At 44.9% G+C, this 17,119-nt stretch overlaps 1 protein-coding gene across 2 annotated transcripts in view; it reads right to left on the bottom strand.

Moving 5' to 3' along the window:
• LOC125947536 (uncharacterized) overlaps positions 1 to 10,731 on the bottom strand; it is a 72,291-nt gene extending 61,560 nt beyond the window's left edge. Inside the window, exons 1-2 of one of the 2 annotated variants that reach the window (XM_049672447.1) lie at positions 10,662 to 10,731; positions 5,002 to 6,555 (exon numbers count right to left, since the gene is read on the bottom strand). In XM_049672447.1, coding sequence (XP_049528404.1) covers positions 5,036 to 6,526 — 1,491 coding nt within the window. In that variant the 5' untranslated portion in view covers positions 6,527 to 6,555; positions 10,662 to 10,731 and the 3' untranslated portion in view covers positions 5,002 to 5,035. Of the gene's footprint in view, positions 1 to 5,001; positions 6,556 to 10,661 lie in introns of those variants that run through there. The other variant, XM_049672448.1, reaches the window with a different exon arrangement.
• Between the last annotated feature and the right edge of the window lie 6,388 nt (positions 10,732 to 17,119).

Raw genomic sequence — 17,119 nt, 5'->3', positions numbered from 1 at the left:
TCAATTCGTAAGAGCATCGCAGGCGTAGTGCGAAGACGGAGGATCGTTCCCCGCCTTCGTCAAGTTGTTTTCAACATCGAAGCTGTTTAAGCCGTAATTTGTGGTTCCTATCAAGAAACTATCATCATCAGCAGCAACGAAGAAATAAAAAAAGGAAATGAACTTTCTTGCCAAGGCGGCATTTGAACCGGCATACCCATGGTCCCAAGGCGAGCGTCGTAACCACTAGGCAATACAGCCACGCTTGCAGAACATGCATTTATGCTAACCATATGATTGCGTTCGAGCGTCGTCTTTGTCCACAGCTGGCGCGTTCGCGCGCGTTCGCACGCGCTCGTGTCAAGGCTCCGCGAGATGAAGAGGAGGTTTTGCGCGGTATGCTCGGGAGATAGTAGTAAGTGGTTCGTGTGGAAAGGGAAAGGTTGACCCTATCTTCTGCAGCCCATGAGGGAGCACGGCTCAGCGCCCTCGGGAGAGAGATGAAGAAAATGAGAGCGAAATAGAGAGACACATTCACGGAGCGGGTCTGCTGGAACGCGTTGTCGGCATTGCAACGCGGTGGAACGCGGTGTCGGCATTGGAACGCGGTGCCGGCATTGGAACGCGGTGTCGACGTTGGAACGCGGTGTCGGCGTTGGAACGCGGTGTTGCAAGCTGCGCTAAGCAACGCGCAGTACGAGCTCGAACTGGCACCTGCCCAACTGCGAGTTCAAGGGCACTAGTGCGAAAATACCACAGGACTTGGTGTACTCGCCTAGAACTTGGCATTAACCGGAGTGTGTAACTGGCAAATGACGGTCACTGTTGCTTTTGCTAAAACAATTTGTAACTGTAATTCGCTGCATTTTGGCGCAGAGTAATTGTAATCCATTCCCTGTCACCAATAACGAGTGCAAGACTGCTGTTTTTTAGCAAAAGAACTCCATGCGAAACGGTAATAAGCTTATTTGCTTGCGCGGGTGAGCCTTTAACTGCATCTAAGTGAACTTAGCATGTTTGTGTGCAGTCACATAGTGTCCCCGGCAGGCGACTGTCGATTCAAACTGAACGAATTGCTTGTTTTTTCTGCAAAGCTTGCATGCACAAATCCCTATCATCGTTCTCTTTTTTTTTTTTTTTAGCTCACGTAGATAAATGGAAGGATAAACGTCTCAGCCACTAATGATAGCATCTACACGCCATGATAATTTCCTGCGGGGTACATTGAAAGTCTGAAAGAACTTCACGGTTACTTCTGAAAAACTCCTGGACGAAGGTAAGGTGCTCAGCCTAAAGCTGAAGAAGCATGCAGCAGCCGCCGTTTGACAACGCATCCATTTCCAGGCATGTTTCTGTTAGTGCACAGGCATCTCGGAGGCCATTCTTTGTTTGTTTACTTGCTTGCTTGCCTGTTTATTTGTTTAGTAGCTGCCGCGAGATAAGCGCGTTTGTGTGCGTGAGTGTTCATGTCAAGAAGCAAAATCACACAAGAAATCAGGCTCAGCGCAATGCCAACGCAGGTGCACCGAAGGAAGAGCGCGCCTCAGTGTGCTTGCAGCACCAACTTTACAGTCTCAGTCAACACTGTGGAACGGGATGAGCCAGACGGAAAGTTGTCAGCGTTTGCCAGCGCCGAATTTCAATGTTATCGGTTGGATTTCGCCAAGTGGGCGTTGATTAGTGGCAAATATCACCGGGTTTGAATCGGCAAGCTAGTTGGTTCAGTCCCGTTTTTTTTTTTTTTTTTTCCTCGGATACCTTCTTTTTTTTACGCGCAGTGCCGTAACCAGAGCGTGTCGAACGAAACAACACGATCGATCCGTTTCCCAGGTTGTAACTCCTGTTCGAAGTAAAATGCAGCTTAATGTGTCATCAGAGAGACTACCAGCTCTTGTGCAGCTTCCGACGATTTCGTACAAGCACCAGCGGACCAGCTTTCAAAAAGGCGATTCTCATATTCATTCTTGCTATAGCTACATGCCCATTTGGTAATATTATTGCTACAATGGTGGCTGCAATTACAATTATGCGGTTGGCTGTTTGAGTTCAATAATATAACCTTCTGCGGATAACCAATATGCGATTATGGAAACACTTTGAGCACGAACTTAAACACGTGAAATCTTTTTTACGGTATTTAGCGCATCTCCAAGCCGCTGGTCTCCAACACTCCACGCGAAGAGTTGAACTATGAACTTTTCGAACGTGCAAAGCAATACCTAAAAAACATTTGGTAACTAGCTACTCAGGCATGTTACTTCGAATCAGAGAACGTCACTTTCAAAGAAGTACGACCTCACTTGACTGGTCGCATAGTTTGTATTTACATGACATCGGTTTCATTTTTGGTATTGTTATTTTTAGTGTGGCTTTATGTTTGTTTTAATTGAGTACTCTAAGGGCCCGATGGGCATTACTTAAGGGGGGGGGGGGGGGGGCGTATGGAGAAGGTCAAGCGAAAGTGCAATGTGTACAATACAAATTACATAGGAAGAAGTTAGATACAATAAAGAATGATCTAAACGTTGAGTAGACATAGAGAGAGTAAAAAAAAAGGCACAGTAAAAAAACAAGAAGATTGAGTTTATACAATATCTGATAAAGTAAAGAAGGCAAACAGAGTTCACGTCGCTCACGCGATGGTGACGACCAACCCACCATCAGAACATAAACTTCACAATACAATCCACTCCAATAAAATAGATAAACTACAAAAAATACTTATCACGTGCCTGATGAAGCATAATAGTAAGGGGGAAAGGTTTATACGGTATTAAGCACATGAAAACACTGTTAAAGCAAATATTCAAGTGTATGTAGGTTACGACACGTTGATTCAGTCTAAGAAGCTTAGTGGTGCTGCTTGAAATGATTCCGTCGGCGAGACAATGTTTAAAGGTAAAGAGTTCCCTTCGGCAATAGATAAAACTAGAGGCGAATTTTTATAAGCGTTAGTCCGGGCAAATATAGGTTTTACTTTATGAACGTGGTCTCCGCGAGTCGACATGAGAGAGGCTGGAAGAGTATGGGCTCGAGCGAGCTGAATGTTACTATGATGAACACTATGGAAAAATGACACCCGGGTTAATTTCCTGCGCATGTCAAGAGTACAGAGATTGAGATATTTAAGGCGGACACACTTTGATAGCAAGAGTATGGAGAGATGAACCACGCAGCTTTATCTTGGAGTGATTCGAGTAGATTCGAAATATTAGTGTGATGGGAGTGGTCAAATTATGGACGGATATTCAAGAGAGGACCTAAGAGAACTGTATGCGCGAAGTCTGGTATCTGCGTTCCAAGTTGTAAGCGCCGTTTGAGAGAAGAAAAATTTTTTACCTGCTTTGTGGTAATGTGCTTAATTCAGGTATTCCAGCCTAAATTAGAGGTAAACAGAACACCCAGGTACTTAACTGAAGATGCTGAGTCGATAATAATACCGCGTATTTTATACTGGTCAGAGGTAGGGAGAGTTATTGAAGCGAATTCTGCGTCTTAAGATTTTGCTATGTTAATTTCCATCTGCCGTTTATCGCACCATTCAGTTAATTTTGTTACGATTGCATTTAAGACATTTTCTCTATAGGTTGCAAGGCAAAGGGGGGACGCAAGGATATGACATGTATTTGTTGCTATTTCGCCTATTTGAAATGTTCGTTTCATAGCGAGTTTCATTTGCGTTATTTTCATTGTGCGACTTGGCAGAAGTTTGCGTTGTACACGTGTGGCGTTTTCACTGCATGCACCATCATACAGATGCTAAATGTATACGGGTGCCTGTGGCTCCAAACCTGTTTTCAGCGGTTATGGCCACTGTTCTCCAGAACTATGTACTTGCATCATTATTATTGCGGAAGTTTTATTATCCTATTATTGCTTTTATTGCCGTAAAGCACTCCAAAGGAGCGATGAAAAAAGAAAGTTTTCTTGTGTTTTAATGTTTTGCCGTTAGCGGCATCCAGTAGTCACAGTGGAGCCAACCACACTGGCTACCTTCGGTCTCATCAAGATAACAAAAACGCTATTTAGTTGCGAGTAGCAACATTAGCTCATTTCACAAGGTCTAGCTTCAAACCTAGCTACTTCGAGAAGTATCTAGCTTCCGTCTAGATACTTCTAGAACTTCACAACATTTTGAACTCATTATGATCATAATGAGTTCAAAATGTTGCCAAGCTCGAAGCTTTCTTTTACAATGGCGAAAGCATTCAAGTTTTCTATCGACCCGTTTTGCAGCTCAATTATTTTGAAATGGGAAGCACTTTCTAGCAATCTTTAAATAAGAAAACATTTACATTGCTTACGGTTATGTTAAGGTATGCGATGAAATCCATTATCGTGACAAATTTTACGTCGAAGTACTAGTCTTACCACTCCACTTAAAATTTATTCACCACGCTAGCTGTATTGCGAAGTCATCTCATGAAGTTTTCGGGCACAGTTGTGTGATATGTATCGGTTCTTAAATTAGCTTGACGGCTTGCCCAAATGTGACAAACCGTCACAGCTGCTTTGTTTAGCTGCGTCGTAACTGCAGCTAAAAACACAGGCAGAAGTTATACAAGCAAGCTAATACCGGCTATACAACCACAAGCCACCGCTTTAAATATAAAACTCTTGATATTGAAGTACCAAACTAACTACATTTATGCTACAGCATTGCAATGTTTTATCTCTGCGCTGCAGGCTTCCCGACAAGATTATTATATTTCCTCTAGAAAACAGTCGGTATCGGAACTTGTGTGGCCGGAACTTCGCTTCTGAACGAAATCCAGTGCGAAGCCTGTCGACTACAATAGTTCATCAAGGCGTCAAGATGGTGTGAGCGCGCATTTCACTACACTTACCTTTCACTGGGCCACAGCTAAGAGTGAGGAAAGCGTTCAATACTCACCTCACCTGAGCCACAGTAACATTCATGTTAACACCGATATCACACTAACACCACTCAAACCTCGAAAAAGAAACACATTCACGTAACACATACACGAGTTTTTTTTACAGTGAAACCACGACCAAAAGTCCTCTATGACAAAATGTGTTGCTACACGGAGCCTCACTCGAAGGTCCACAACCAACCTTTGTCGTCTTCCTCAAGTTCTGACGGAAGCATAAAGGGTCCTTCTGCGTGCTCCACACAGGCGCCTAACAAAGGGTCCATCTTTATATCAATGACAGTTGTGTGTAAATTGTCGACCCTCGGACCAGGAATGTACGCTCCGGCTATTTTTACCCTTACACGAGGATCACCAGCACAACTTTTTTGTTCACTCGCAGCACGAATTTCTTCAACAAATCGGTTCACAATGCACTCGGCAGGAATGTCGCTGTGCGAGTAGTGCGTGAACGTTTCGCTAGTGTTAGCCCCAAGGCAATCGGTAATGTGAGCGTTACGCGGTGTTGTTCGTTGTGGTGTTCGTTGACGATGCCAGTAATTCTGTTCTGCTCTTCGCCTCTCGACAACCGGGATGGAATGCACACTCGATTCAGCACATGTGGACTTTCTCTCTGTACAAAAGGTACTCAAAGATCGCGTCTCCTCACTAAGCTTGGCAGCAGATCCGGAAATGCAATCAGCGCTCTGCCTACACTTCATAGAAGCAAGGTTGGGTTCACTACCGACAATGGACTTATCTGCACCAGTCACCACAGGGTCTTGTTGCGCAGCTGCAGGTTTTGTACTCGCAGTCAGTGGTCCAAGTTTTTCGAGACCTGTTTTTGTTTTCGCGATACTCTCAGTATTTTCAACCTGGACTTTGCCTGGTGCAAATTCTTGCGCGCACGTGCATTCTTCCGCTGCGTAAGTAGCACCCTGACGTTTAGTTCGCGCCATTTTCTTCGTGCAAGACTTGCACTGTTTCAACAGCGACAGCACTGACGACTCGGCTGTGCAAGGATTAACGTCATGATACTTAACTGGCTTCAGTGCGCGAGGCATTGGTGTCCACTTCTCGAGGCTAAGAGATTTCACCGCCCGATTCCTGTTGACTTCAGTAGTCGAGTCCGTTGAACTCTCGGCTTTCATAGCAGGTGCTGCAGCCCCGCGCTCTGTCGGTGTGTTCGTCGACTGTGTTAAGGGACTCGCACATGGTGAGATTTCCATTGGCGCGGAGTCATGGCTCTCGGCGCGAAAAGAGTGAATGTGGTGCGTCGGAGAATTTACTTCATCAGTGGGAGGGGTAAGCTGAACGTCTACGGCGGCTTGTCGAGTATCCACTGGCCAAATATCGCAGCGAGTCCCGTTCCACAGTGGTGGGAAAACGCCATACGGTGGTGGTGTTACGCCACCGTAGAAGCAATGCGGTCCGAATCTCGGCAGGAAGAAGAGTGTCGGTGGCGGAACGTGTCGCCAGAACACAAAAGGTTCGCTTCCTCCGGAATTGGGGTTGTGATTCGCCAACGGTGCTTTTTCGATGGAGTTTCCCGTCACCTCTGCTTGTCCGCTTGAGTCGCCCGGCAATTCTGTTTGCTCCGTTGGCTCTTCCTTCACTAGTGCTCGCCCATTTGACTCATCCATCACCTCCGCTTCTCTGCCGGAGTTATCCATCGTTATCCGTCGGAGTCGTTATGCATCACCTGCGTCACAAACAGCGCCGTGGAATGCGGAGGCAGTGTTGAGGCGCACGAAATACAAAAGTCAAAACGCGTTCCGATTTTGTTAGAATGAAAAGTTACATTGCATGTCTTGCCCGTGAAGTGGCAACATTGCCGCTTTTGTGCAAAATCTTCCAGTAACAACGCATCTCGCCACCCGTCACAGGTCGCAAAGAAAAACTGCGCGAAGTGAGCTAGAATGCGAGAAAAGTGACCTCGTTGATGTAGGGAAGGCATGTACTGAGGAGAGTTGAATCATTGTTTTTTAGTTTATAATAAAAAAATTAATGAAGAAACAGAACGCTATCTTTTAGACATTCGTTATTGTTGGCGTACGTACGCAATGTATCTCGCTGCTCAAAAATATTGGCGAAGAAAATACTATTATACAACGCTGGTATCTTAACCACACAAGTTGAAAGGCCTATACAGGCAGCTAAGTACAGGAAAAAAAACAATTGAATGAGCAAGGTTTCCCAGAAAAGTGTAAGCACACATTTTCTATATGTGCCAAGAACGAAATCCTCGCTATGAGCATGGATGTTTTTTAACCCATACACTACAGCGCTCGCTGAAGAGAAAATTATAAGAGATGCAATGAGTTATCTTCATGATCTTGCAGATGGCACACGAAGGTAATAAAGATATCATGAAGCGATTGGTTTAGGTTACACTAAAATAATTTACAGTCTTGCCAAAAGCAGATGCTCGGCTTGCCAGAAAAGACGCAAAAACAAAGTACGGGTGGCGACGCCACCTTGTAGTTTGCACTATTTCAGGTATCGGCCAGTCGTGCATGTCAGCAGCCAGCACCCGTAATATGATGGGAAGAGGCAAAGAAAGATTCGCCTTAATACTACAGTCGAAACAATGCACAAGAATAAGGGGAATCGAAGGGTGTTAAAGGCGCAAGAAAGAGTCTTGCGAGAGATTCCACACTACTTTGCAAAGCGATGTGTTGATGGGACGAGCAGTTAGAAAATGACCGCCCAAGCACTCCGTACAGATGGTTAACCAGCGAAGCTGAAGCTTGCGGTCCCGGTGTTTATCACTGGGTTAATGTCGACGGTTCATTACAGTCTTTCTCAATTATTGGTTACGTCTTTGTGTTTCTTAATGATGTTACACGCACGTTCGACCGCGACGGAGAGAACGACGTCACTGACGGTACGCCCGCAGTCCGCCGTTGTCGCATTGCCGCTTGCGATTCTTAAAAATTAAATTGCTTTAAAAATAAATCTGTTCGTCACGTAAGACAATGAGTGGATCATACCCTCTTAAGCAATGGCTCATACCCCCGTAAACGCGGCCTCCCTATTACGACTACAGAAGTGAAATTCTACGCTAGAATGATGAGCGATAACAGAGCCAACTGTGGAAGAAGACGATGACGCTCGAGCCATTGCTGATGTTGATAGTTTCTGCACACATCGAATGGACGGATTTTGATTTCGCCTAGCCATATACAGCTTCGCTGTAATAAAAAAAATACATAATACTTCAGCGATTCCTTAGGCTCTGAACCTATTTACTGCGACAACAGCATTCTACTACCGTGAAGATAATTTTACTTTCGGTTGCCTGCTTCTTCCTCAAATAATTGGGTCCACCCACACAGGGGAACTGGACAAGGAAGCCGCAATTATAGGGCGGTTAGTAAGGAGGGGTGTGGTCGTATGAAAACTTTTTAAAGTGAGAATTCGAAAACAACTTTTTGACATATTTGAAAGTTAAGTACAACTGTGCGATAGTACAGATAAAACAGTGTGGTTGAGATAATTAAGTTCCGACTTTTTCTTCTTAGTGATGCACTTAACTTCCTTCTTGTATGACATAGGGACAATGTTGTGGAATTCGAGCTACGCGCATAGACAGGGGGAAGTCAGAGTGGTAATGTCTGTCCATGTGAGCTAGATTTATTTAGTAATAATGCATAACTTTATGGAGCCTTTCATTCGCTGGTGTTTGATCAAAGGCTTATGCTAATTTTATGTTGGTCGAGGCGGTTCTACATTTACTAATTAAGTATATTTCATTCAGATAGCCTTGGTGCACCATTTTTGCTTCCGTTTGTCACAATAACATTTCTTTGTTTCCATTGTTCAGTATGTCAACGTCCAAGCACTAAACTCCCCAACGTGACTGCAGCGTGGCATATGAGATGACCTTCATATCTGAAGTGTTTTTAGACCATTTTCTACCTTCACTTTTTCCTAAATCAATATATAGGCAGCAGGTGAGGAGGCAGTTGCTGTGTTAAATGCTGTATGCTTTCCAGGCTCGATGACTCGTTTTGAAGGTCCCGCCTGGGGTTTAGACAACTTTGAGGCCAAAACTCCTACAACTGATGTCACGTGAGTTAAATGACGCAGTGCCACCTACGAGATATGACCCATTTTATTTTTTTCTGTACATTTTCAGCGCTACTATACAGGACACTTGGCGGCTGTGGATCCTGTGAGGTATGTATACTGTGTAAATTATGTATCGTTGTTCCTGCGTCGTCGCTGTTAGCATTGACGTTCTCGATGCTTTCGACGTTGTTCCCCACCAACCACCTTATTCTCGGCACATTATCTACTCTAGGAATGTGCCACGTTTGAAGATTACCATCATCATTGTCAGCCACGCCTCCTTCGGGCCACCGACACCATGTACACGAGCACGACAACGGAGGATTACACGCAAATACACCGCCATCATGTCAAAAACAATTTCTATGCGATGCCCATAATGCCTTCCTCGACCGCTACCGTATTGCTCGTTCTGGCCTCCGAAATACATGCACAGCCACCACTACTCCGAGTGCTTATGTGGAGCAGAAAGCCTTGCACTAACTGCCCAGCACTGTTTAAAATATGCGTGATAGCTCAGTGGTTAGCACGCTCGACTACCAAATGCACTTTGCTTCACTGGCGTGGGTTCAAATTCCAGTGGCGCCTGCCCGCCGTGGTTGCTCAGTGGCTATGGTGTTGGGCTGCTGAGCACGAGGTCGCGGGATCGAATCCCGGCCACGGCGGCCGCATTTCGATGGGGGCGAAATGCGAAAACACCCGTGTACTTAGATTTAGGTGCACGTTAAAGAACCCCAGGTGGTCCAAATTTCCGGAGTCCCCCACTACGGCGTGCCTCATAATCAGCACTGGTTTTGGCACGTAAAACCCCATAATTTAATTTTTTAACTTTTCTTTTTCTTCACGCCATGGCAACAGCGAAGCTGGGGATGATGAGGTGGCCTGATGACGACAAAAAATCGTCTTTGTGTGTCGTTGTTGATCACAAAGGTCGTCGTCAGCGTAACGGACGGACAATTAAGACAAACGCAATTTGCGCAGTTAACCGCTGTCATAGGAAATGAAAAAGGTACAAGCAAACTATACGGTAGATTAGTAGTCCAAGGCTATAGATACTCCTGAGTACATAAGTGTCAGAATATATATTCACACAAGACATATATGACACCGGTCCGTTTCCGCCGAGCACCAGAGCAATCTTGCGGATATTTTTTGCCAATGGAAGAGCGGCGCTAACCCAGGGGAACATACCCAAATTGGCATCGAAGAGCACCAAATACCCAGTAGCAAATACCTAGGGACCCAAGCTGGCATGAAAGAAAGTCACTGAAGAGTGGCACATATACAGTGGCCAAATGAGCTGGTGTCAAAGAGGTTCATTGAAAATCGGCACATACCCAATGCCACATACCCAATGAGCCAAGTTGGTCCGACGGTTGGCTTTGAACCCGGTTCCCTCAGCATAACAGCCCGATGACTGATGGAATACATAGTGACCCAAATTCGCGTGGCACAGGTTAGACACGGACAGACACAGACGGACAGACAGACGGCAAACTGGGTAAAGTTCAATGCTAATCGCATTTAAAAAACCGATGGACGGGGAGAGAAAGTTCTAGGACGAGTCTCAGGAATGGAACAGAGCACGCCTTTTAGATTAAGTTGTTGAATGGAGCACATATGAGGGTAGATTTAGAACAGAGTGAACACAAGTTAAGTAAAAAACGTTTGCAGAAGTGCCACAGTTGAAAGTGCACGAATATTGAAGGAAGGGTTGCCTAATTTAATACTCACACAGGAAGTTGAGAGAGAAGTTGCCAAAGCAAGTGAGTGTGAAGTACAGAAAAGCTCCTGGACCAGACAAGGGCCTCAGTGGAAACCTGGAAAGTGGCGAAAGAAGGAATTTACATATTGTGGTGCCTTTGAAGACCTGCGGGCACCACCATTAAAAATAGAGATGAATCAAATAAAGGAAACCGGCAATCACCTTCTCAAGTGAAAAGCTATGCATGCGCAAAAGCGGTAAGTGTTCTGCACCTCGTTCGGGAAGGCGAAGGGTTCGAGATGTTCAGAAAAAAAGTACGGGCCTAAGAGGTCACGGTTGAGTACTGGGTCCAACCATGGGTTAATGTCAAAAAGACGCTTAGCTCACTATAAGGCTTCCCATGTGAAGGTCCAAAAGTGAGCCATAGTTAACTCTCCTCACCTTTCGTGCAACGGAAACACGCAACACGCCAAGAAGAAGAGAGGCGAAAGGAAAGAGCGTCACTCGATATATCCCCTCGCCTTACCCACTCTCCCAAGTAAGCCTCGACACATAATTTGTATATGCCATTATTTATATATTTCTCTTTCTGCATTTATAAGTACACAAGCGACATTTTCGACAGCAAGAACTACAGAAACAGCAATCTTGTTTGTAAATGTTGAAGATGTTCTGGCAATCCTAGACACGAAATTTACAGGGCAGCTCAATTTTGTGGTCCTTTCAGAAACGCGTACTTATTGTTGGATAGTTGGCCTTCTACCGTTCCAAATTTTCGCCTGAGATAAATATTGATGCATAGAAACACCATGCAGCGCCATGGCGTTGTGTTAATTGTTAATTTATTCATTTAGAGAAACATTATGTACCAGTGCTCAATCAGGATATTTGAAGGACCTTTATAATAAGCTGCCACAAGATTGTGTCCGTCTGATTAATTAGGAGCGTACACAGGTAACCGAGGACAAAGGGCTGCGGCCGCCTGGGTGAAACAAGACGCTTCGAAGTGGCAAGGAAGCCCCAACACAAAGATTTGTAGCAAGTACTTGTATGTTTATACAGTGGCCTGTGTTCTGAAATAGCACTGCATAGTAAGCACCCTGGAGGCACCACCATAATCGCAAGCCACAGATACCAGCGCACGCATGAAATCGTCGAGGCGTTTTCGATTTTTTGAACATTCAAAAGCCAACATTCAGCGTCGCTGTCTAATGAGGTTTCTTTCCTGGATAATTCTTGACACCGTCCATCCATATGCTTTCCATGTCGCAGCTACGATGTATGAAGTTACCTATTTTCCGTTTTATTTGTATATTTCTCGCGTTGTCCACGCTATATATACCTTACGTTATTTTTATTGCGATAGCAATTATATGGACACTTCCACCGGATTTCTGCCGTCGGCGTCACCGTCGCCGTCGTCGTCGCCGTGAGGTTCCGTATAGATAAAATCTTCGCCGCACGCCGTATGGCCGAGCGGAAGCGTGCGGGGACGCACGCTGTCACGGAGAGCGAACGCACTCAATCTCCCAGGCGCAAGCAAGGAAGCGGGAAGCGAGCGCCGGAAAAGGGGGGGGGGGGACTTCTACTCTGCCAACAACCGCGCTCGTCGTTCGCCCCGCACCGTCTCTTATCTCTACACGGCTCTGACCTTTATGCGCTGCGCATTCGCCGCTCAGTTTCCGTTGAAACGATAGACCGCACGTACCTTCGCCCGCTGCGGCGTATATGCGCTTGCTGCCAGCGTTTTGACAGTCGTTGTCTGCAGTCATTCAGTGTGATCTATTCATGTTTGTTTGTGTGCGCTCACACCACGGTTAGTAATAGTCGGGCCACATTTTCCAACGCACGCTACACATGCAATGCTGCCCGGATCGGCAGTGCAGCGCTACAGGTGTGTCCCTTCGCACGCGCTGCTCACGGGCAGCGCTTCTCATCAACACCACCGTTTCACACGCGCCTTCTCGTGGTCATCGAGTCTCTCTTCATGTCGGTCTACTTACGCCGCAGCACACCTGCTTACTTAATCAGCTCATGTTTACTACAATTCATATTGCTACCAAAGCCGCTCACCTTACTTCGTATGACATTGCTGTGTTGCTATCGCATTCATTGCTTCGCCCTTAGGGCGAAACTGTGACATTTTTGTATCAAACTTACAACTTTCAGAAAGACTTTCTCTTCCTTTGGCCAGGATTCCGTGAGTGGATGTCCTGAAACGTTCTTTACCACTATTGTCACCGGTACAACAACCTTCTACGTTAAAGATGGGGCACTGGAGGAAAATTTGACTCCCGCGGTTAGAGAATCAACATAATTAAGCGAAACAGTACGCGACATGGAAAATGATAAGAACATATTGAACAGTTGGAATTTTCTTTGCCATTAAACATATGTGCAGGTGTATATGAAGTTGTGCAAAAGGAAATAGCCGCTTAGCACACAAGCAGTTATCTACAGCAGAATTTGAAAATGAGCACAAGGCATAGCGCAAGGTAAATTAGAAATTAGGCGCAAGTAAGGAATATAGAACATTGTACTTTAACATATCATTGTGTGAAAAAGAATGCTCAATAAACTGAAACTGAAACATCGCATGCATGTGAGCATCTAAAACTTATGGCCGTTCTTGCTTCAACAATTCTTCTGTCCACACAACATAGGAAATCAAGCATACTAGTGGAAAATTGCTCGCAATCTTTGTGCTGCTGAATTATTCACCTGCTTGTTGAGCAAAGTATGACTTACTACATCTAACGCACAGGGCCTCTGTTGATCTTTTGTAACTGAGAGGGTATCACACAACTGAGACCTGATCACACCGGTCCTTTTATACATCTCGTATCTTTTCTTCGTGCAAAGCAACGCAATGCCAAAAAAGGCACTCACTGGCAAAGCAATGACAAACATTTGTCAGCGGGACGCTGCAAAGGTAGACTTCTTTATGATATAAGAGTTTAAGAGATTAAAACATACGTGACTTTGGTGGCATACGACATCTGCCCGAAAAGCTCGCGGACTTAGCACGTACAAGCTGTTCGTGGTTTCGTCGCCTTCCGCACAGTCCCATCTTGAGTTTGTCACTTATTCAGCGATTGTACTATGACTGCAATTCCTTCTGGAGAACTTGATTTGGAATGTTCCGGGGCTCTGCTAAAGATCTCTAGCGACGTCCCTGCATTCCCTCGGTCACTTTCCAAACAGGTTTCTTTTTTACTGGGGCATCAAAAGGTTTCTGGTAGAATTAATTTCAGCTATTATAATGGTTGGGCAGGAATAGGAATTGTCATTGATTTATTTGCCAAAAACCAGTGATGTTTCAGCACGCGGCCTCTCATAATGAGCACCCAGTGCTGTTCTCTCTCGAAATGTGGTATTTCTCACTGACTCTAAAGAAGATTCAATGCCTAGAGTATGCGCAGAGGCTTTTCTCCGAGTGCGTTCTCAAAGGATCTTTAGCGAATGACAACTTCGAAGGCCGATAGAGAGAAGTTGATAGTTTTCCGGTATGAACAGCTTAAATGGAACTGCCGCCTTCTTTCAAGCAATTCTTCAGTAAATAATTTCATCTCGAATTGGTATTTGTAACACATAATGCGCCTGCGAAATGAAAATATTGTTACCCCCCAAACTGTAGCCCAAAGCTACAAATGAAACCCATACGGCTTTCTTATGAAGAAAGTTTTGCGATTCCCTGTAAAAAAAATGCCGTTTCCCACAGAACGTCACTCAAATCCATGCTTCACTGAGTCAAATCACAGTCAAGCTCTGTCAGTTCAATTTCTGGTAGATTAATTAATGATAAATGGTAGATTAAAAGACAAACAGTTTGCAATTTGTGATGGAGAGCAAGTAAGGCAGATCGCCAGAGGTTCTTGGGTGATATCTTGAAGAAAGTGCAGTTCTTTTCAGTACCCTCTGTAATGAAGCACGGATGTATCTATCAACGGTTGAAACTGGTCAATTTACTCCGTTTAGTTATAAGTTGAAGCAAAGATTGTCAGATGCATCATGTTGCGACTAACAGGCTTACAACAAGTCAGCCATACAGAAAGCTTTTATGGACCAATAAATCAGTGATATATATTTTCTGCGTAATTGTAAAGCTCTAAAAAACTTTAGTTAGAAGAGGGGTGCTTAAACAACCCGAGCGTGTAACACTAGATATCGGGCAGATGATCAATGTCACAGTTTCATTTATGTGAGAACAATCCTAACTTTAGTGTTCAATGACTACTTCAAGAGAGTCTGATCGTTAACAAATTTAGCGATACGGAAATTCTGTGTCTGGCAAAAACATACGAACATGGTAAACGAGTAGAATTATTAGATTGCATTGGGCAGCACACGCTGTGCAGCAGGACGAAACAATTGGTACCTGGGCGCGCTGTTGAACTAAGGCCTAGAGACGTAGTGCGTGGCATGCATCAGACGTGCTCAAAGTTGATGGCTGTACCGTCCAGCGGCAAGCAGTTAGTGTCAAACATTGAGCGCACCTTTAGTGACAGAATTGTCAAACCTTATTAATTGTGTACCAAAAAATGTGATATAGCCCAAATAGAGAACATCAAACATCTAATCTAACGTGCTATACAAGTGTGATCAATGAACTTTTGCTTCCTATGTTTGTACTAGGTAGCATACTTGGGCTACCGATCGTTTTACATAGGCAAGATATGTGCAGCGCACCTGCTTGCGGATGCTGTGGACACATGTGGCGGAAGTTCCTCCATAGCAATGCGTGCCATTTTTGTCATAGCCCTTGAAAGTTCTCCATCTAACAGCTAAAACGGAAGCATAGTTTGAAAATGCCATCCCCGTTCTGCAGGCGTTGTCGATCGTCAGAAAAGAAACGAATTTCAGAATGTTGGAATAAGCCGAAGCAGGAACGAAGCTCTCAGCGGCAGGTATTGTCGTTCAGAGACAGAACTTTCAGTATTGCAGAATCACAGTTACGCCGGTATTGCGGTATATGAAGGACTTTAACATAAAAGGCACAACTTTTGCTTAGAAACAAACCGAGAAAATATGACAACTGTCGTGTACTGTACATCCGATTCGTACATTCCATATTTTATTGTACATACTGCAGCCCGTTAGGGCTATGGCAGGAGTGGGTGTACATGTGAGTAAAACTAATTACGATATGCAGAGACAGGAACATAGAAATAGAAAAAATGTAAAGGAACTATACATCAGCAATAGCAATAAAAATTGAGAAATGAGCAACAAACGAACTTCGGCGGGTAACAAATTTCACAGTTCAATCATGCGGGGGAAAGAACTGTATTTGAAAGTTAAAAATTTAATTATGGGGTTTTAGGTGCCAAAACCACGATCTGATTATGAGGCAAGCCGTAGGGGGGGAGTTCGGAAATTTGGACCACCTGGGGTTCTTTAACGTGCACCTAAATCTAAGCACACGGGTGTTTTCGCATTTCGTCCCCATCGAAATGCAGCCACCGTGGCCAGGATTCGATCGCGCGACCTCGTGCTCAGCAGCCCAACACCATAGCCACTGGGCAACCACGGCGGGTTGTATTTGAAAGTGTTAGTGCGTGGATGGAGTGATCTGATATTAGAGGCACGATAAGCTCTAGTTGAGCTCGGTAAAGCAGGCGTTAAAGGGAGGGATCTGAGAGGTGACAAAGAGAGTTCTTATATGAATAGAAAATCTTCAGAGCTTTTATGTGTCGCCGTCTAGAAAGAAACTGGAGGTTTAATTCAGAAAGAGCAGCTGACGGTGAAAAATTGGAGGACGTTTAAGCTTCGCCTTTAAGAGTAGAACGTGACAGCGTTATCAGGACCCGTTCGCATCTAATGGTTCGCATCCGGCAAGTAGGCTTCATTCATTGCAATACAGAACGTGGGAAAGCCAGCTTACAAAGACCAAGCTTACACCGATCCCCTTCAAGTCGGCTTCACTTTTAAATATAAATGCATTGCTGGAAAGACGTTTTTCCAGGGGCAATATTAGTCGTCTTATATTAAAATGCGAAGGCCCTAGGACCTTTTTTTCATTATTTTATTAATTGTTTGCTATTGCCCCCTACGTGCGCGTGTCCAAAACGCGTTTTCGGCCGTCCAAGTCCCCATTTGACCTGCCGAGGATGCCAGCGCCATGTGGATAAGATTTTCGCAAGTAGGCTACCCGAGTGAGCCCGTGTTTTCATGGTAGAAATGCTGGCAAAAGAGATTTGTGTTTGAGTTTCCTCGTAACAGAATTATGTTTTCTCGTCCATTGAAATAACAGTCCGACACAACCATGTCTGCAGGTTGTGCATAAGTTGTACTTTATCATTTTTCTGACAGATTTCACTGTGAGAAATTCAATTTTTGTTCACTAACAGCTTGCACCACGACGAAGGGCCTGCGCGGTCGGGGTGGTTGCGGATAATTTTTTGCGCCACGGACGCCGACATCGCACGCCGACGCGGGATTTTCTGCGACGCGGGGCTCTTGAAGCGATCGCGTTAAAGGTCTCGGT

Source organism: Dermacentor silvarum, chromosome 8, assembly GCF_013339745.2.
Source record: "Dermacentor silvarum isolate Dsil-2018 chromosome 8, BIME_Dsil_1.4, whole genome shotgun sequence".
Classification (NCBI taxonomy): Eukaryota; Metazoa; Arthropoda; class Arachnida; order Ixodida; family Ixodidae; genus Dermacentor; species Dermacentor silvarum.
The sequence above is the reverse complement of the archived record's forward strand: the minus strand, read 5'-3'. Positions and strand labels throughout refer to the sequence as shown.